The sequence below is a fragment of the Syzygium oleosum genome, unplaced genomic scaffold, assembly GCF_021117445.2.
Source record: "Syzygium oleosum isolate NSW1041296 unplaced genomic scaffold, Sole_v2.1 Sole_v2.15, whole genome shotgun sequence".
Taxonomy (NCBI): Eukaryota; Viridiplantae; Streptophyta; class Magnoliopsida; order Myrtales; family Myrtaceae; genus Syzygium; species Syzygium oleosum.
In genome coordinates this window covers 1,993,238-2,013,325 of record NW_026607499.1, presented here as the reverse complement: position 1 = coordinate 2,013,325, position 20,088 = coordinate 1,993,238, and the positions used below count along the sequence as shown (strand labels likewise).

At 40.0% G+C, this 20,088-nt stretch overlaps 2 protein-coding genes across 2 annotated transcripts; both read right to left on the bottom strand.

Annotated features, from left to right (window-relative positions):
• Positions 1 to 115: 115 nt before the first annotated feature.
• Positions 116 to 2,638, bottom strand: LOC115678207 (pyridoxine/pyridoxamine 5'-phosphate oxidase 2). Its single transcript, XM_030601549.2, has 7 exons — positions 2,417 to 2,638; positions 2,276 to 2,325; positions 2,124 to 2,181; positions 1,791 to 1,823; positions 1,531 to 1,626; positions 900 to 1,067; positions 116 to 813 (listed from the first exon to the last, which is right to left on the bottom strand). Exons 1-7 carry the CDS (start codon positions 2,528 to 2,530, stop codon positions 712 to 714), a joined length of 621 nt encoding a protein of 206 aa, XP_030457409.2. The 5' UTR covers positions 2,531 to 2,638; the 3' UTR covers positions 116 to 711.
• Positions 2,639 to 17,933: 15,295 nt separating this feature from the next.
• LOC115678209 (myb transcription factor 42-like) lies at positions 17,934 to 19,768 on the bottom strand. The gene is made up of 2 exons (XM_030601553.2): positions 19,347 to 19,768; positions 17,934 to 19,012 (listed from the first exon to the last, which is right to left on the bottom strand). The coding sequence occupies exons 1-2, from the start codon at positions 19,540 to 19,542 to the stop codon at positions 18,252 to 18,254; spliced, it is 957 nt and encodes a 318-aa protein (XP_030457413.1). The 5' UTR covers positions 19,543 to 19,768; the 3' UTR covers positions 17,934 to 18,251.
• Between the last annotated feature and the right edge of the window lie 320 nt (positions 19,769 to 20,088).

The following is a 20,088-nucleotide window of genomic DNA, read 5'->3' as shown; positions in this document are numbered from 1 at the left end:
ATACTTCCTCGACACGCCTAGTCAAGCCAAGTTAGACATTCTGCATTGATTTTCCATCAAATCATTTAAGTTCTAAAGGAGATACATTCAGATAGCAGCTGACACAGAGATCATATGACAGAAAAATTTGCAGTTAGATGCATCTGGGTTCTCAATGACACTGTCCAGGCAGAACATAGTCTTGCAGACAACTTTCTTAATGTCCTCTCGTATGAGTAGCAATGTAGACTTTTTAGGTCCTTTAATAGAATGAGCACACTTCTTGATCAAGAATGGTGCACGTAGGTCTTCGGACATGAAAATAGTTACAATTCATCGAGCACAAATGCCTGTGACTCTCTTGTATTCTCTCGACCAAGGAAAATACCTTTACCCATGGCAACATGCCATATGGAGGATAGCACAATGTTCCTTGAGACATCAGAGCAACTGAACAATGGCCAATTACGCCTCAAATTTCTTCAGTCTTTAGGCATGCTAAAGTACGCATACATATCTGCTTGCTTCGCTGGATACACCAAAGAAAATTTCAGACCTGACTTATGAATCCCAGTTGAAAAGGCTTGCTTTTTAAGCATGCTGCTGAAAGATTGAGATATTATATGCATATTACACTAACTGGAAATGTTGGTATTAAAAAAAACCACTGGAAATGCTCTGAATTTGCCATTTTATCTGTGTAGATTGTGAAGATCAGATAATATCAGAAAATCATAGATTGATCCTCTCCAAAGCCCAACATTTCTCTTCAGAATCACTTTTTGTTGATGTAAAAGTCATCCTCTGGTTACTCTTCAAATTCAAATAATCAACCTAGATGAGAAAGGAAAGATATGAGGATGTTATCCTGGTTGAAGATTAGCACAAGAAAATAAGTTCAAGACAAGAAAAAAATCAACCTGATCTGGATCCATGATCAGCAGACAAAAAGAGTCGACAGGGCCGGTCGAAGAATCTAAAGAATTTTCATCCGTAAAATGTTCGCCTATGTAGGGGAGGCCAGGAGTAGGTCCCAAGTACTGTAGCCTGGATTTCACAGAACAAGCATGCCAAGCTTTCTCTCGTTGCTGCACTCATAATTAGAAGTGATAAATTCATCTAAGGTCATCTAAATAAGAACTGTGATGCAGTGACTGTTAGCCCCAACATTGGCATTTATTATACTGTAGCTCATTTCTTGATTAAGCCTGGTTTGCATATACTTTTCAATTGCCCATCTCCACATTGTGTCTTTATATGCAGTAGTATGAGCTTCGTTGTATCACGCTTGTTTGCAAAGAATATGCGATAGTGACATGATAAAATAAAACTTTGAATCATTTTGCAATTGTCTGATTGATCAGTTAACAGCTTCGGGAGTTCATTTAACGACCTTGTGGATGTACGCGGATTGTACACTCAGTTAAATCCAAACCCACAAGAACCCGAAAACAACTCTCAAAATCGTTTTCCAGTGCCGACACCAATCATACAAGAAATGCACATGAAGCTACAAGGAACGAAAATGAACATTCAAGAAGAAATATGCACCTGAAGCTTCAGGCTATCAGGATTTGAATGATCAATCATTTCGACTATTCCACTGATCCGAAATTGCTCCCAAGAGTCGGTAAAGTACCAACATATCTAGAGAGGAGAAATCAAGTACTAACATCAATAGACTATAAGAAGGTTACAAATCTTTAAAAAATCCCATCAATTATATCTACCCAAGTTAGCAGTGGCTTTGTAGCACTGATCAAAGTTCCCGAAGATATTGCGACAATCATATACCGTCAAATAATGATTACCTCAGCTAGCGGATTGTGCTTGAGCTCTTCAATCTGCAGAACACAAGCCGTAGTTAAGCAAAGAGTCCGCAGGAATCAAATTCAGAGATGAACAAGCACTTGCTAGATGAATTCAAAACTCGGCATTCCTACGTCTGCTCGAGCAGATTGTCCAGTCGTCAAAAAACATCAGAGCAAGAGCAATGGGTACCCATTGCGAAACCAATGAGGGATAATGCAACTTCAGCCAGCAACCCACTGCTCAGACAGCAGGAGGGTCGATCGAACTTGGGATTAGTGATGTCAAATGACCAGAATTAGCGAGGCAGCAAACAAGCGACGAGAGGAAAGAACCTTGCGACTGCGGGAATCGGTATGAATTTGGATCTTGTCAGTGCTCTCTTGAAACCCCCTGCAAGATCCATCAAGAAGGAGCACCCTCAAATGCCTACCCTATCAACTGGCAGAATACGAATAAATCGTGGGTATGGGGAGGAGCTAGAGACCGGAAGACGACGGTTCGGTTGGAGGGTCTTCCATTGGATCCCACAGTCGCCTGACACCAAGAAAACAGAGGAAGCCAAAGGTCAGGGGATAGCCTTAAAGATCGAAACTTTCTCACGGAGCGAGGGGCGCCAAAGGGGTACGAGCTGGAAGAAGGAGGAGTGCTTGAGGCTGGAGTTGGAGTGCAACGCGTCGAGAAGAAGCTGCTTCCATGGCGCCGTCGACGTTGGGCCGCCCATCATCTTTCTGATTCTCATTTCTCCCCACTCTGCTTTCGGGATAACTTGATGAGAAACTCCTCATCGGGTCATTGAACTGCTCACGGAACTGGACAATTCATGTGTTTCTTCTTGATTCGGAATGAAATTCTTGTTTCCCCATCATATTTTCTTGATTTCTAAGAAACTATAGATATGTTTATTTTTATTTTTTTTTTGGGAGGAAAAGCCTAAAAAGACTCAAAACTATGGCCATCGTGACACATTGACTTAAACTTTTTTATTTGTGACATCAAAAATTCCAAACATGTATTTATATGACACATTTACACTACACCGTTAAAAATATAAACTATGTTGATAATGGCGTCCACGTGGCTTAAGTGAACGAAAACGACGCTGTTTTGGCTGAAAAATTATCTGACTGAATCTCTTTTTTCGGTCAACTATCTGACTGAATCTTGATGTAGGGTAAATGTGTCACGCATGTGCACGTTTGGGGTTTTTGATGTTACAGAAAAAAAAAATAGAGTAAATGTGTCACAATGGACATAGTTAGAGTTTTTGATGATTTTACCCTCTCTTTTTTCAATAAAAAGATTTATACACGTCTAAGTGGCATGCAAAAAGTACTTCCACTATGGGTTTGATAGAAGCATGTAGAGTTTGGGCAAACGTCACTTCCATTGATGAAACAATTTACAATATATATACATAGGCTGCGTTTGGTTGTCCGGATTTCTAAACAGGATAGGACTGGATAGCATATGATAAGAAATCCTGGGATTTCTTCATATCATGTCCACTGTTTGGTGGACTACGGATTTAAAGTCGGATAGGATAATTTTTATTTTTATTTTTTGCTATTCACGGGTCCGGAGGAGTCAGTGAAGGAAAAAAAAGCCGAGAAATTTTTTTGGTTAAAGCGCACAAGATGTGGGGATGAAGATGACGGCGAGTGGAGTGTAGGGTTTCTGGAAAAATAGGCATTACAAATCCTATCCGGGTCTATCCCATCCCTCCCCACCGGATTTTTTTATCCGGGCTATATCCGGTCTATATCCGACCTTATCCTATCCTGGACCACCACCAAACACAGGATAGGATAAAACATATCCTATCCTGACTTTTATCCGGTCGACCAAATGCAGCCATACGGTTTAGGGCTAAAACAATACAATGACAATTATGCTCTTTAGTATAAACCTAATCTACCAAAAAAGCACCATTACAATTTCCTTACAAAATTATGTGTTTGATAGAAGCACCAGCTTCTTGTTAAACTCTTTCTACATCTATCAAAGTTTACTTGCAAGCATTCCACGAAATGTTTTAAATAAATTTAAAACAACTTATTCACTTCTTCTAAGTTGTTGTGTTGGCATTAACAATTGGTATTGGAACTTGGTTGCTTATTTTCTAAAGTCTTATATTTCAAAATATCAAGATCTTTTGAAATGGCTAACATCATTGGAGCCTCAGTTGTTGAATGTCGATCTATTTCAAGGCCTCTAATGTTTGATGGAATTAACTAGGGTTATTGGAAATGCAGAATGAAAATATTCATCCAAATGATGGATTACAAGTTATGGAACAATCCCTGCTGTTCAAGTAGCGTCGTCATAGGAGGAGAACAAGCTGCTTCGACCAATGACATACCACCACCACCAGCAATCCCTATAGAAGAACAGACGAGAGGAGTCACTCTAACGGGGCGTTTGGCTACTTACCAAATAATGATAATTTCTATTCTTTTGTTCCTAGAATCAGTTTATGAACAGAAATCTGTTTATTAAAATTTTTGTGCCCGGGCACAAATTTGCAAAAAATTATTCTCAGGATCAGTTTTGAAACATAATCAAGAAGCAAAAAAAAGTAGCTTCTTGATTTTGGAATAATTTTTCCATTTATGATTCTTCTTGGTTTTCTTCTTCCTTTTTTATTTGTTCTTCATCTTCTTTCCGGCCCGCCGCCGGCCACCGACTGCCGACGATAGGCCACCGGCGACCGGCCAATGCCAGCGAGGGCAGCCCTCGCTGCCCTCGACGACGGCAAGGTCGGCCTCGCCAGCCCCCGGCGAGGTCGGCCTCGCCTTGGCCGGGCGAGGCTCGACCTCGCCGAGGGTGGCGACGGCGAGGTTGGCCTCGCCAGATCTGGGCGAGGTTGAGCCTCGCCCGGCCATGGCGACGGCGAGGTTGGCCTCGCCATGATCTGGGCGAGGTCGAGCCTCGCCCAACCAATGCGAAGCCGACCTCGCCGGCGACTGGCCATGGCCAAGGAAAAAAGAAAGAAAGAAATATTAAAAAAATTCAAAATATTATTAAAATGTTATTAATAAAAAGAAATTTTGTGTAGTTACCAAACGCATTTCTGTTCTTTTTCTATTTTAAGAATAGAAATTTTGGGCAGTTGCCAAACGCCTTCAAATACTTAGAAATTGTTCCCAGACACAGAATAAAAAAGAATCATTTATGAGCAAAATCAGTTTTCGGACACAGAATCGTTGCCATGCGCACCCTAAATGCTAAGATGAAGGAGGAGAACTAGCTGAACCTACCAATAACGAACCTCCACTAGTAGCAATCCTTTAAAAAGAACAGACGAGAAGACTTACTTTACTTTAAATGCTACGCTCTTTATATTCCATATTGTGCTCTCTCATCATCTACTTTCTTCTTGTAGTACAAGGAATGAAATATGGGATAGCCTTGAAGTCACTTTTGGAGGGATGATAGGGTGAGACCCAAATGAACATTATCTTTTTGTTTTTTGGTCGAAGAAATGAACATTATCTTAGGAAGTGGGAAAATTACCAAAAATGTCGTAAACTCATTGCGCTTGTACCAATGCAATCATAAACATTTTAATTTGCCCAATATAATCATAAACATTTTAACAATTTATCAATTTTGGCCGAAAATTAATGACGTGGACGTTGGTCGTTCTATGTGGCACGATCGACCGTGACATGAAAATTTTTTGTCTTTAAATTTTAATTTTTTGCCTTTTCCCTTTTTTTTTAATTGTTAAGGGCTAGCAGGGAGTCGCTAGTCACAAGCAAAGGCCCGGCAACCCCCGCCGGCCACTGAACGAGGGCTTCGAAGCCCTCGCCAGCAGCTGATGAGGGTCGCGGCCCTTGTCCAACTCTAAGCAAGGGTCGCGAGCCCGCGTTGGCCATTAGGAGAGGATCGCAGCCCTTTTGCAACTGTGAACGAGGGCCGTGAGTCTTTGCCCAATGGCTGGCGCGACTCTTGTCTACAGCCTGCAAGGGCTTTTAGGCCCTCGCCCAATGGCTGGTGGGGGTCGCCGGGCCTCGGCCGATAGCCCCCACCGGTCCTTAATAATAAAAAAATTTCCACGTCAGCATAGGCCATACCACGTAGGATGGATGGTATCTATATCATCAAATTCTAATCAAAATTAGCAAATTGTTAAAAGGTTTATGATTAAATTAATCAAATTGAAAATTTTAAGATTATATCGATGCAAGTACAGAAGGTTTATGATTTTTTTTGGAATTTTCCTTTTTGTAAGCTATAAGATATTCAAGATGAAGGAAGATGAAAGGACATTCAAACGTACATGAAGTACACCAACATAATCAATAGTCTTGCAAGTCGAAGCAAGACATCCGCAATTGCAGAGAATGTTAATAAATTGATACAAGCTCCTGCAAAGGAGTGGAGTCATGTCAAGACTTTAATTCGTGCAATCTTAAGGATTCAGCCTCTATTAATGTATGAGCTGACTGGTACTCTACTGGCCATTGAGGTTGAAATGGAAAATGATAAGCACAACATATAAAGCAAAAAATTAATTGCCATTAAAGCTCATACTTTTGATCTAAAAAATTCACTCTCAAACGGTCAATTATTTAGGAAAACGGTCAATGAAGGCAGCAGACCAACCAGGAGATTTCAGGAAAACAGAGATGATGTTGAAGGCAAAAAAAAATTACCTGCTTTGAATGGAAAAAGCCAGGTAAAATCAAGGCCGATTGTACACAATTTAAGGAAAAAAAAGGGAAAATTTGAAAAGAAGAAGAAAGCACCAAAGGAGCGACTTGGAGCGATACTCAATATAAATCAAGCCACGAAGCCAAAACAGAGCAAGCGCATCTTTGTTTGATGATCAACTGCAAGCCGAAGAAGACGAGGTAGATGCCTCTGAATTTTCTTATGATGAGATGCATACATTGTTAAAAGATGTTTTTTGATGAGTACATAACAGTTTGTGAAGTAAAATCCCGAGCTAAAGAAAGAGGTTTCTGAACTAAAGAAAAGAGAAGCATTGTATACCAAGATGAGCTTGAGTCTTGCATTTGTCAGAGATGTTGGGATTTTGGAACCAAAATCCCATAGAATTGAATGAGAAGTGTGTGGGTGAAAGTGTCCCACATAGGGTAGAAGAGAGATGGGAGATGGGTTCAAATAGTTGAGCCTCACAAATGGGTTTGGGCCCCAAGGGGTACCCCACTTTTGTGGAAGAGAGAGGACCTACGTCAAGCTAGGTCGGTCCACCTCCCGCGCGCCGCCGCCGCCGTCCGGCTCGGTTCGGTTCTCTATCGGTTTTTTATTTTTTTCGAACAGACACGTTGTTTAGAATTTATTTATTTATTTATTTATTTTTGGACAAATAAACATGTATGTTCGTGAGGTTCGGTTCGCCCGAACAGAAAACCAAAGCCCTTCTCGCGACTGTTCATGAACCGAACCGGTTCAAGCGAACCTTCGCTACTATTCACGAAAACTCGCGACTCTTCATTTTTCGTCACTTGAATAAGACCGAACAGTTTAGTTCGGAATATATATATCACTTCGTGGCATTCATTTTTCCCGGGACGCACTCTACGCATATTCACTTCATCATTGTCATTTGGTGCGATTGTTACGCAAAATTGCGTTCGTTGGAGTCCTCCGAATACGTACCGCCGGAGGAACGAGATCCGTTCTATCCTCGGGAGACGATTGTCCAATATCCTCGGGTGCGATTGAGGGGCCAAATTCGTCTTAAGGACACGACGTTAATTCGTTGGGCTCGGATCAACATTCCGCTTATTTGGTTGTACTTGCTTTCGGGTTAGTTTTTTCCTAACGTTTGATTTTAATTTCGATATACGAACTTAGCCGACTACAATCTTAAGACGAATTTTGCTTCGGTTACGTTCGTATATTCTTATGCGTTGTTCATATCAAATATCATATTGCCGTTTCTTTAATTCGAACTTTTGTATAGTTCGTATGTTCCTTGTCATATCGTATAGAATACGATTCTATTTGCACATTCTGTTCGTTAACGAATTTTTTCGAATATTGTTCATATTAGAAATTTTCAATTCGTTCGTGAATATGGTATGTGTTTATATTTTAGAAATGGCTTCGACTTCGGTTAATCCTGTTCGAATCACGGAGAAAAGCCGAAAAGTTCAATGGTACGGATTTTAAGAGATGGCAACAAAAGATGTTGTTCTATCTCACGACCTTGAACTTGGCTAGATTCCTCAATGAGGATGGTCCTAAATTGGACGTTGGAGAGACAAATAAAGAAAAGCTTGCTGCTTTGTGGACGCATGGAATCATTCGACTTCCCGTGTCGCAACTATGTCCTCAACGGTCCGGACAATACTCTATAACGTATATAGTCCGCTAAAAACGGCTAAAGAGTTATGGGATAGTCTGGACAAGAAATACAAAACCGAAGATGCCGGATTGAAGAAATTCATTGTCGGTAAATTTCTGGACTTCAAGATGGTTGATTCAAAGACCGTCTTAAGTCGGGTTCAAGAGCTTCAAGTGATTATGCATGATATTCATGCTTGAAGGAATGACTCTAAGTGAGACATTTCAAGTGGCTGCATTCATTGAAAAATTGCCACCATCCTGGAGAGATTTCAAGAATTATCTCAAACACAAGAGAAAGGAGTTGTCACTTGAAGACTTGATTGTTCGGTTGAGGATAGAGGAAGACAATAGAAATTCGAAAAGAAAGTTGGCAGCAATTTGGCGGTCTCAAGGGTCAATGTTGTTGAAGAAGGATCAAAACCCAACAAGAAGAGAAAAATGACTAGCAAGTCCGGAGAGGGATTCACCCAAGGCCTGAAGAAGTTCGTTGGCAAGTGCTTCAACCGTGGCAAGTCCGGACATCGAGCCAAAGATCAGCAGAGCCAAGAAAAGACAGAAAACTCGAGGCTAATGTGGTGGAAGAAATTTCCAATGGTGTTGATGATATCAATCTAACTGCCATGATATCCGAGTGTAATATGGTGGGAAATCCCAAGGAGTGGTGGATTGATACTGGAGCAACTCGTCATATTTGCGCCAATAAATCAATGTTCTCATCTTACATGCCTATGGAAGGTGATGAAAAACTCTACATGGGTAATTCATCGACCTCTAAGGTTGAAGGTGTTGGAAAGGTTGCTCTAAAGATGACATCTGGGAAAGTTGTGACACTAAATAATGTGCTACATGTGCCAGACATACGCAAGAATTTAGTGTCCGGATCTCTTCTTAGCAAGAATGGCTTCAAGTTGGTTTTTGTATCCGATAAGTTTGTACTCTCCAAGAATGAGATGTATGTAGGAAAGGGTTACCTCAGTGATGGTCTTTTCAAGTTAAATGTAATGACTGTTGTACCCAATGTTGTTATGAATAAAGCTGTTTCTGCTTATGTGCTTGAGTCTCCTAATTTATGGCATGATAGATTAGGACACGTTAACTATAAGTCGATAAAGAAATTAATGAACATGGGATTATTGCCAAAATTCGAATGTTCTAGTGAGAAATGCCAAGTGTGTGTTGAATCTAAATTTTCTAAGCCTCCTTTTCATTCTGTAGACAATAGAGTCTCAGAACCTTTAGATTTAATACACACAGATATATGCGATATGAAATCAATACCGTCAAGAGGTGGTAATAAGTATTTTATCACATTTATAGATGACTGCTCGAGGTATTGTTATGTTTATTTGCTTAGTAGCAAAGATGAGGCTGTGAATGCTTTTAGAATTTATAAGTCCGAAGTTGAAACTCAATTGAATAAGAAAGTTAAAATGATAAGAAGTGACAGAGGAGGTGAATATGAATTTCCTTTTGAGGAAATTTGTACTGAGTTTGGTATCGTTCACCAAATGACTCCTCTTTATACGCCGCAATCTAATGGAGTGGCAGAAAGGAAAAACCGGTCTTTAAAGGAAACAATGAATGCATTGTTGAATAGTTCCGGTTTACCACAGAATTTGTGGGGGAAGCTGTTTTGACGGCGAATTTTATTTTAAATAGAGTGCCCCACGTAAAAACACAACAAACTCCCTATGAGAAATGGAAAGGCGAATGCCTAACTTGAATTATCTCAAAGTGTGGGGGTGTTTGGCTAAGGTTGCGGTTCCTAAGCCTAAAAAGGTTAAGATAGGACCAAAGACTGTTGATTGTGTTTTTATCGGATATGCTCAGAATAGCAATGCATATCGTTTTCTTGTTCACAAGTCAGAGATCCCAGATATACATGTTAATACGATAATTGAATCAAGGGACGCTTCGTTCTTTGAAAATATATTTCCGTATAACATAGTATATGAGCCAATTGATAATAATAAGAGGTCTCGAGATACTATATCTAGAAATGATCCAATTGAGGATGAACCTAGACGTAGTAAAAGACAAAGGACTTCCACGTCTTTTGGACCTGATTTCTTAACGTATCTGTTAGAGAATGAGCCTCGGACATTCAAAGAAGCTGTGACTTCGCCAGAAGCCCCGTTCTGGAAAGAAGCTATCAATAGTGAAGTTGAATCCATCTTGTCAAACCATACATGGGAATTGGTTGACCTTCCTCCTGGTAATAAACCACTACAATGTAAGTGGATTTTCAAGAGGAAAATGAAAGCGGATGGTGCTATTGATAAATATAAGGCTAGGCTTGTAGTAAAAGGATACAAGCAACGAGAAGGTCTTGATTATTTTGATACTTATTCACTGTTACTAGAATTACATCCATAAGGATGCTAATTGCCATAGCAATGTGTATAAGCTTGAAATCCATCAAATGGATGTTAAGACGGCCTTCTTAAACGGGGATTTGGAAGAAGAAATATATTTGGAACAACCCGAAGGGTTCATTGTTCCAAGTCAAGAGAAGAAAGTATGTCGGCTTATCAAGTCACTCTATGGATTGAAACAAGCACCGAAACAATGGCATGCTAAATTCGACCAAGTCATGTTGTCGAATGGTTTCAAGATCAATGAGTGTGATAAATGTGTATATGTTAAGAACACTCATAATGGTTTTGCCATTTTGTGCTTATATGTAGATGACATGCTTATAATGGGCAGCGATAGTGAGGTTGTTAAGGCGACCAAACGCATGCTCACAAGTAAATTTGATATGAAAGATATGGGGGTTGCAGATGTTATTTTAGGAGTTAAAATCCATAAAACATATGGAGGATTAACTCTATCACAATCCCATTATATTGAGACGATTCTTGGAAAGTGCAAGAATCTAGATATTGTACCGGTAAAGACTCCTATAGATGTTAATTTACATCTTTCGAAGAATACTGGTGAAAGTAAGGCTCAAAATGAGTATGCTAGTATACTAGGCAGTTTAATGTATGTCATGAATCGTACTAGGCCGGACATAGCTTGTGCGGTTAGCAAGCTAAGTCGATTTACAGCTTAGTCCAAATGAAAATCATTGGAAAGCAATGAAACGTTTATTGGGCTACTTAAAGCATACTCAAGATTATGCTTTGCATTACACGTAATATCCAATGGTACTTGAAGGATACTGTGATGCAAATTGGATAACCGGCACTAAAGACACAAAATCGACAAGTGGATATGTATTCACACTTGGGGAGCGGCAGTGTCTTGGAAATCATCCAAACAAACTTGTATTGCTAGATCCACTATGGAATCAGAATTTATTGCTTTGGATAAAGCCGGTGAAGAAGCAGAGTGGCTTCAAATTTCTTGGAAGATATTCCTAATTGGCCTAAACCAAGGCTCCGCGTATGTATACATTGTGACAAATCAAGCGGCAATAGGAAGAGCAAGGAATGTCATGTATAACGGTAAGTCTCGACACATACGTCGAAGACATGACACAGTAAGACAACTTCTCTCTAGTGGAATTATCACCATTGACTATGTGAAGTCAAAAGATAATATTGCGGATCCATTGACAAAAGGCCTAACTGGAGAGATGGTTGCAAAAACATCAAGGGGAATGGGTTTAAGGCCTATAAACAAGTCATCATAGCGGAAACCCTACCTAATTGACTGGAGATCCCAAGATCTAGGTTCAAAGGGACAACTAAGTTATGAAGACAAGCAGAGTACCTGTTAAATTTTTACTCATTCCCTGGATGAAGACAAGATTAATATGTGAAGGTTAAGCAAAAGCTTTTAATGATTCCGAATTGAGTATGTGATATACTATATGTTCGAAAATCACCTATGTGAGTGTGAAGTGAGGGCCGCTTCTGTGAGAATTGAAAAGGCCGAATTCTCTAAAACACTCATGAGACCAGGCGGTGTTCATGGCCAAAACGAACACAACAGTGAGAACCAATTTTGTTCGAGAAACAGTTGTGTGATTTCTATTGTCTAGGCTTACACCAAAGGTCGACAGTTCAAAGATATCAAGTCTCTGATTGACCGAGTAAGTCCGATAGGTTTCACTAAGGAAAGTTCAAGGTCTCGACTACTTATCCCGATGCAACGTTTTCTCATGGAATAATCGCACATTGCATCTCATGCATACACAAAGAGTCATGATATCTGAACTTCTCATTCATGTGGGGGATTGTTGGGATTTTGGAACCAAAATCCCATAGAATTGAATGAGAAGTGTGTGGGTGAAAGTGTCCCACATAGGGTAGAAGAGATATGGGAGATGGGTTCAAATAGTTGAGCCTCACAAATGGGTTTGGGCCCCAAGGGGTACCCCACTTTTGTGGAAGAGAGAGGACCTACGTCAAGCTAGGTCGGTCCACCTCCCGCGCGCGCGCCGCCGCCGCCGTCCGTCCGGCCGGTTCGGTTCCGGGTCCACTCTCTATCGGTTTTTTATTTTTTTCGAACAGACACGTTGTTTAGAATTTATTTATTTATTTATTTATTTTTGGACAAATAAACATGTATGTTCGTGAGGTTCGGTTCGCCCGAACAGAAAACCGAAGCCCTTCTCGCGACTGTTCATGAACCGAACCGGTTCAAGCGAACCTTCGCTACTATTCACGAAAACTCGCGACTCTTCATTTTTCGTCACTTGAATAAGACCGAACAGTTTAGTTCGGAATATATATATCACTTCGTGGCATTCATTTTTCCTGGACGCACTCTACGCATATTCACTTCATCATTGTCATTTGGTGCGATTGTTCTGCAAAATTGCGTTCGTTGGAGTCCTCCGAATACGTACCGCTTCGGAGGAACGAGATCCGTTCTATCCTGGGAGACGATTGTCCAATATCCTCGGTACTGATTGAGGGGCCAAATTCGTCTTAAGGACACGACGTTAATTCGTTGGGCTCGGATCAACATTCTGCTTATTTGGTTGTACTGCTTTCAGGTTAGTTTTTTCCTAACGTTTGATTTTAATTTCTGATATACGAACTTAGCCGACTACAAGAGACAGAGCAAAGAAGCGCAAAGGAAGCAAGTGCTTCTTCTGTCAAGGCTGGATCTTGTGAAATGTGCAACGAATTTTCTTTGGGAAAAGGAACTCTTGAGAGAATCTTGTCAATTCAAGATTATGATTTTAACAAATCAGGTTTGAGTTATGATAATGAAAATGAAAATGAAATTCAAAACCCCTTCTCGATTTATGAAGTATCCTCAAATCAGGGTACTTCACAAGCTGTGGCCTTTCTCTCGTCCTAGAGGCTGTTCTTCCACACACCATTTGATCGTTTTTCCATGTTTTAATTCTCCTAAAAAGAGTCTTAGACAAAAAAAAAATCTCTCCTAAGAAAGTCATTGTTAGAGTAATTAAATATTAAACCACGCTTTCATCCAACAACTTAAACTTAGGGATTTTTGTCGGAAATATATTACTAAAGTAACTTGAGTGAATGTTTTTTAAAAGTCGTGACATGTGATTGATTAAAAGAGAAAATTACCAAAAATTAATATATCTATTGCATTTTTGTCAGGTCAATCCTAAACATTTTAATTGTACCGATTCAGTCCTAAATAATTAAAAAGTTTAGGACTGAATTAGCAAAAATGCAATAAGTCTAGGAATTTTTTTGGTAATCTTTCCTTGATTGAAAAGTTGTGACATTGCAATGAACGGGCCTACGAAAATTATGATATTATCAGTACCTTTTTCCCATTAGATGTTGAAAAGGTTGAAAGTTAACGTCTCACTGGCCGACAACCCATAAATTTAAGGAGGGTCTTTAAATTTCCAACTTTATTCCCCCACCAAGAAAAGGAGTGATGCAACCAAAAAACTCTATTGAAGAATCTTTCAAATATTCAATAAAATATAATCTATGGACTCATCAGAATATTAGGAACTGATATACAACATATTCAATATACACTAACATTATCTCACCGGAAAATTATACTTTGAATCGTCCCAATTTATACTAAATTTAACAAAGGTTGGTAAATTTATCTTAAAGTTAAGAACTACTTCATTTTGAATGAAGTAATTTACTTGATTCAAATTATTTCGGACTACAACAGACATATTACTTTAGCTTATGTAGTAAATGTAAGCATAAATTATGACTTTTGAAATAGTTTTCTACCATCTGACCAAAAAAAAAAAATTTCTACCTTATTCACTATTCCCATTTCTCCAACGATTAATTTTAATTAATTCATTAAATGGAAACACCCTATTCAAATACACATGATTTAGACCAGCGCGAAGCACTAAAACGAACACCAGTTTAGATAAAAAAAAAATTATGAGTTACAAATATAGAGTAGCAGACAAATCTTTTTCTTTTTTCTAAAATAGAAAATGCTTCGCCATTATGAATTCCTGCAAGGCTACAATCAATCCAGTCAATCTCTCCTTTCCACGATCTCTCCAGAAATTACTAGAGCAATCTATCATAGACAAAAAAACAGTCAATCTAGAAATCCTAAAAGGTCAATAATGTACGACAAAACATGTCAACATGTCTCCTTTTTCCATAAACCTGTAAGTTAGTGTGGCTACTAATCATCTTCCATTGGCCTGATTAATCAACTAATTAGTTAAGCACAAAATCATTGTCTCTTAATCCCTCCACTGCTATAAACTTTTTTCAAGATCACGTGCGCTTATTCAGCACAAGACATTAGGAAGTAGACAAAATGTTGTCATCATGTCCCATCATCGCATCCAAATATATACATATTATGTATATATATATATATATATATATATATATATATATGTCATCAATAAAAATAGAGATATTTTTTAAAGCTACGAATTGATTCCTCCATTCATTATGACATATACTTCACTTTTATGACATGTAAAAGTCACGTTCGACAATCTAACTAAATGAGAAAATATCTGGACTTTGTAGACCAGAAATTAAAAACTAAATATATTAGTTAATATGATGCAGACCAACTATTGAAGGAGTTAATATCACAAAAAAAAAATCAAATTGATATACTCATACCACCTCGAATTAATTTTCTTATCATAAAAAATTTCAAACTGGTACATACTTTGATAAATCTACTCAAATCTTAGGACAAAGTTGCGTTAAAATTAGGGATTTTAGCAAATTTTTTGAAACGTGAGGGAGCTCTTAGGGTAAAATTAGCATATTTTAATTTCTTAGCTTCCCCAAACCGAAGTCGCTTAAGAGACACTATTATATTGAATTTCTACGTAAGATCCACGTCCCATGTAAATCACTCGAATTGTTTGCTACGTGGGTTTCCATGCTACTAATTTAACGAGGATATTGGACAGAAGCTAACGAAGGATAAATTGATTAAGGGTGCGAACCGGTTTGAGGTTTTTCGCGACACAAAAGTCAGTTCAGAAGAAAGCGTGGCACGGTAGCACCGACTTAAGATTTTTTTGTGATACGGAAATTAATTCGAGATAAACACAGCACAAACAAACCGGTTTAGGATTTCTCATGGTATTAACTCTTACCAAATATACTAATGCAAAGTGTTGTACAAGTACGCGCTTAACCGGAGGTGAAGAGAGCTTCTGGGAAAGCCTCTTTCTTCCTTTCTCACGGGCCATGGAGCTTCTGCAATTTAGCGTGACGTGGATTATTTCTATGCCTGCCTGATTAGTGATTAAGATCAATTGACTAAGTCAAGAGTGGTTGGTCTATGTGATATTTGCGTCATTCTCTCGCTCCGACATCGTCTTTCGGTATCTTGTTCGTCCCTTTTTTTACTTACCTGCTTAGGTTTTTTTTTTTGTCCTGGCCTGATTCCTTCATCTACCAGGGAATGATGACCAGAAGTTGATCACGAGCTCATCTAACCGCGCCCAAGGAAGAAAGGAAAATGATGTGACCACCCTGATCGTGATCATTGTCGATGATTGGACCCTTTTGCTCGAACATAAATAATTAGCTGATCCCCTTTCTTAATGAGCAGCATTGACGATCCGAATCTTTGACAGAACGCTAATCAGTTGATTAGGGTGCGAAATGCTCATTGATTTGATGAGGTGCGCCTGCACGCATTGGGGGTTTGACCAGTTGTTTAGACTATTGGAGCTCTATCTCCAAGACGTATATAGTAGATGATGTCGTTTGATTCATCCGAGAAAAAAACACTTGCGTACAAATGCTAAATACGGTCCGAATAAAGAGACGACTTCTCACACCGACTTGACTAACTATCTTGAAAATCTCGATCTTCTAGATGTTCTTTTCTTTTATATGTAAAAGGGCAAGGATGAGCGACTGACATTAGCGATCTACCATAAAAATCACAAGCCTGCTGCGAAATGTTCATGTCGAGCCATTGGCTGCTTTGGATCTAGTCGTGATTACTTCGGGTTGAGGCATTGTTGCTCAATACCACCCACGATCCAAAGTTCCAGGGTTAGAAAGACCATCACTGCATCCCCACCAAGACGCTAGCAATTTTCTATTTGTTCTTTAGTTGACAAAGTGGATGTGGCACGTGAGCATGATCATCAACGAAGTCAATTGGCGTAATTGACGAGAGTACACGATATAGGGTTTGCATGAGCGCGAGGACTTAGGTTCATAATTACTTTGGGTTGAGGCATTGTTACTCGATACCACCTACGATCCAAAGGTCCAGGGTTAGCAAGACCATCACTGCATCCCCACCGACATGCTAGCAATTAGGTTTTCTATTCGTTATTTAGTTAAGAAAATGGACATGGCACGTGAGCATGATCATCAACGAAGTCAATCGGCGTAATTGATGAGAGTAGACAATAGAGACTTTGCATGAGCGCGAGGACTTTGGTTCGGTCTTCTCTCTATTCATTGCTTTCGGCTAGGATACGAGGAAACGATTTCTAGGCACGAAAGCTTCTATCCACGCCCGCTTAGATAACTAGACTTACAATACACATAATGTATTGCAGCATGTAAAAGGTGACATAGAATAGCATCTGATTACCTAATCAGAAACAGAACTAACCTAATCAAGCAAAAAAAAATTAGGATCTCCTAATTGGTTATATCCGTCGAGGCGAGCAAGAGCAGAAGTGAACATTATATAAAATGAGATCGAATAAAATTGAAATGCGCCGGTTCATTTTGTTTTAGTGGATCACAACTACTCATGACTACTTGGATAACTCGAGAAGAGAAAAGAAAAAGAAGAAACAGACTGCTCGTGTAAAAGGATGTTTAAACTTCATACTGAGGGTGTTTTGCTATACATTAGTCCATGGGGAAAATTACTAAAAAAGTTCTAAACCTATTACAATTGTGCCAATTCAGTGCTAAACCTATTTTTTTGTCAATTGAGTCTTAAACCTTTTGCATTTGTGCCAATTCAGTCCACTTAGCCAATTTTGGTCGAAAATTGCTGACATAAACTTGATGACCGACTAGAGGTGAGGGCCGTCGACCTCGCTGGGCCTCACCTCTGGCTAGTCGCCGAGATTCGACGACCAGCTAGAAAAAGAATAGAAGACAAAAAAAAAAAAAAGAGAAAGAAAAGGCAAAAAAGGAAAAATAAAATAAAATAAAATAATTCGAAAAAAAATATTAAAATATTATTAAATATTGTCAACGACAGCATCGGCCGCGCCACGTAGGACGGCTGGTGTCTATGTCAATGATTTTCTGCCAAAATTAGCCAAATGGACTAAATTGATACAAATGCAAAAGATTTATGACTTAATTGGCATAAAAAAAAAGGTTTAAGACTGAATTGATACAGTAGGTTTACGACTTTTTCAATAACTCCTCCTTAGTCCATGCGTATAACACGTGGCCTTGAGAGAGTTCATCATAGGGTTTGGAGAAAAGTGTAAAAGCCTTCGAGGACAATCATCTTATACATTTAACAAACCCTAGAAAGTACAGGGGGGGGATGGAAAATCTACAAGAGGCACCGGGTCTCATAATTTGAGAACTCATAAAGGCATCCGAAGTCCCCAAGTTTGGCTAGAGGGTAAGCACGTGTTTTGTGGAATCTACGATTCAAAACCACAATCACTTCGGAAACCTTAACACCCACTTGATCTTGACGTGCGCGGCCTGCATGGCTCGAAACATCTCTCTCTCTCTCTCTCTCTCTCTCTCTCTCTCTCTCTCTCTCTCTCTCTCTCTCTCTCACATCAACAACGACTCAGCAAAAGTGTCCAGCTGAACGAGATCGTCTTCTGTCCTTAGCAGCTGCAGATATTCCTCGTAGAGCTTGTCGAGCGTCCCATTTTGATCTTTTGCTGGTTCATCTTCGGATGGGCGCTCAAGATGATGAGCGCTGGTAGTGTTGTCGTCATTTTGACCGTTAGAGAATTCATGTCGACCACGATCTTGCGGATCACCGATGAAGAAGCCAAATACCCCACCAGTTTCACCTGACCAAGGAACATGGGCTACTTCTCTGTCAAGTAACCCTCCTTGACTGGAGGACCAGCTAATCGCAGTGTTGCAATCGAAGCTGTCGTTTCTAGGTAACGAGAAGGACGCGGTAACCCTAATGGCCTTGGGAAGATGAACTTTGGGCCTCTCTGTGGCCTCCACAGATGCTTTATTAGGGCTCTTCTTATTGTTGTGCTTTGATTTCTTGGTGCTCTCTTTAGTGGATTTGGTAGTCGTCTTTCTCTTCTTATTGGCGGGTGAACGATGCGTCGGGTGGGTGTCTTGGCTTGTCAGGAGCTTTTTGCTGAGGTGGGTGTTCCAGTAATTCTTGATCTCGTTATCGGTTCGACCGGGGAGCCTACCGGCAATGAGAGACCAGCGGTTGCCGAGAAGGGAATGCAATCTGACGATCAGATCGTCCTCGTCCGGAGTTATGTTGCCCCTCTTGATGTCGGGTCTCAGGTAATTCATCCATCTTAGTCGGCAGCTCTTTCCGCACCTTAGGAGCCCTTCATGCATTTTGTAATGCACATGATTTTCAGTTAGCATGAATACAGCCTTATGAAATGAATAAGTTGAAAAGAACTGTCGTGCACGCTCTGAGTAATAAATAAATCGCTAAAAGGGCGTTTGTTTTATTTACTAGGATGCCTTTATTTAGAATTACCAGTTTTTTGGCTTTTGAATCAAAGTTCATTTTACCCACTCACATATAGAGAAATTCCATTTCATTGTTTGAATATAGAACAAGAAATTAACAAAGGCAATACAAATTATTTAGGACTCCAAATTACGTGGAACGAAGGGCACTGAAGTAGCCAAAGCTGAGTAATAAGGAATTACCAGCTTTTTTGGGGAGGGATCTCCAATGGCCTTCACCATGTGCTTGAATATAGTCAACAAGCAATGAGTCTTCTCTAGGAGTCCAAGGACCCCGGTGCAATCCGACCTTCGCACAACAAGGAGCCCTCCCCATCCCCGGCTCTCTCTCTCTCTCTTGACAACGGGTCAACCGCGACGAGAGGCCAGCACGGTACATCCATTCGTAACGAGGGACATGATCGGCGCTCTTTTCGAGCACGAACGAATGGAGAGCTGCCGGCTTTTCTAGTTTATGGACCACCTGGCAAAAAGATTGGATGGTACGTTTGATTCCTATAAACAGCAGGAAGACGGAAGACAGTTTACGAATTGCCAATAGGGAAGAGACTCAGGGAGGTGCATTGAGTAGCGATGAAGGGTCTAACTAGAAGTGAGGCGATTTATAGTCACACCAGAGAGATGGTTAAATATGTTGGCCAAACTGCGTCTAAGAGTGGGCAGTCTGCACGTAATAGCCGTAATCACAGCGACCCTTCTTTGCTATCTGCCCTTCTCCTCCCTCACGTGCCTTCGTATTAAGTTATGCATGGGAGCACAGAGGTGATTCCAACCTACCTCGCACTGCCTAAACATAGACTGAGCAATCAAGCCAGTCCGATCGATGTAATCATTGAGAAAAGTCAAACGTGTTAACCAATAGGAAACGGAAGACACAACACACAACACACACACACAAGCTGTGTATTCACACGAGGCTAGCAAG

Coding starts and splice junctions, on each gene's coding strand:
- LOC115678207 (XM_030601549.2), bottom strand. CDS start 2,530: ATGAGAATCAGAAAGATGATGGGCGGCCCAACGTCGACGGCGCCATGG. Junction 2,326..2,416: donor ACTCCTCCTTCTTCCAGCTC/GTACCCCTTTGG, acceptor TCTTGGTGTCAG/GCGACTGTGGGATCCAATGG. Junction 2,182..2,275: donor AACCGAACCGTCGTCTTCCG/GTCTCTAGCTCC, acceptor TGGATCTTGCAG/GGGGTTTCAAGAGAGCACTG.
- LOC115678209 (XM_030601553.2), bottom strand. CDS start 19,542: ATGTACCGTGCTGGCCTCTCGTCGCGGTTGACCCGTTGTCAAGAGAGA. Junction 19,013..19,346: donor ATCCCTCCCCAAAAAAGCTG/GTAATTCCTTAT, acceptor AAATGCATGAAG/GGCTCCTAAGGTGCGGAAAG.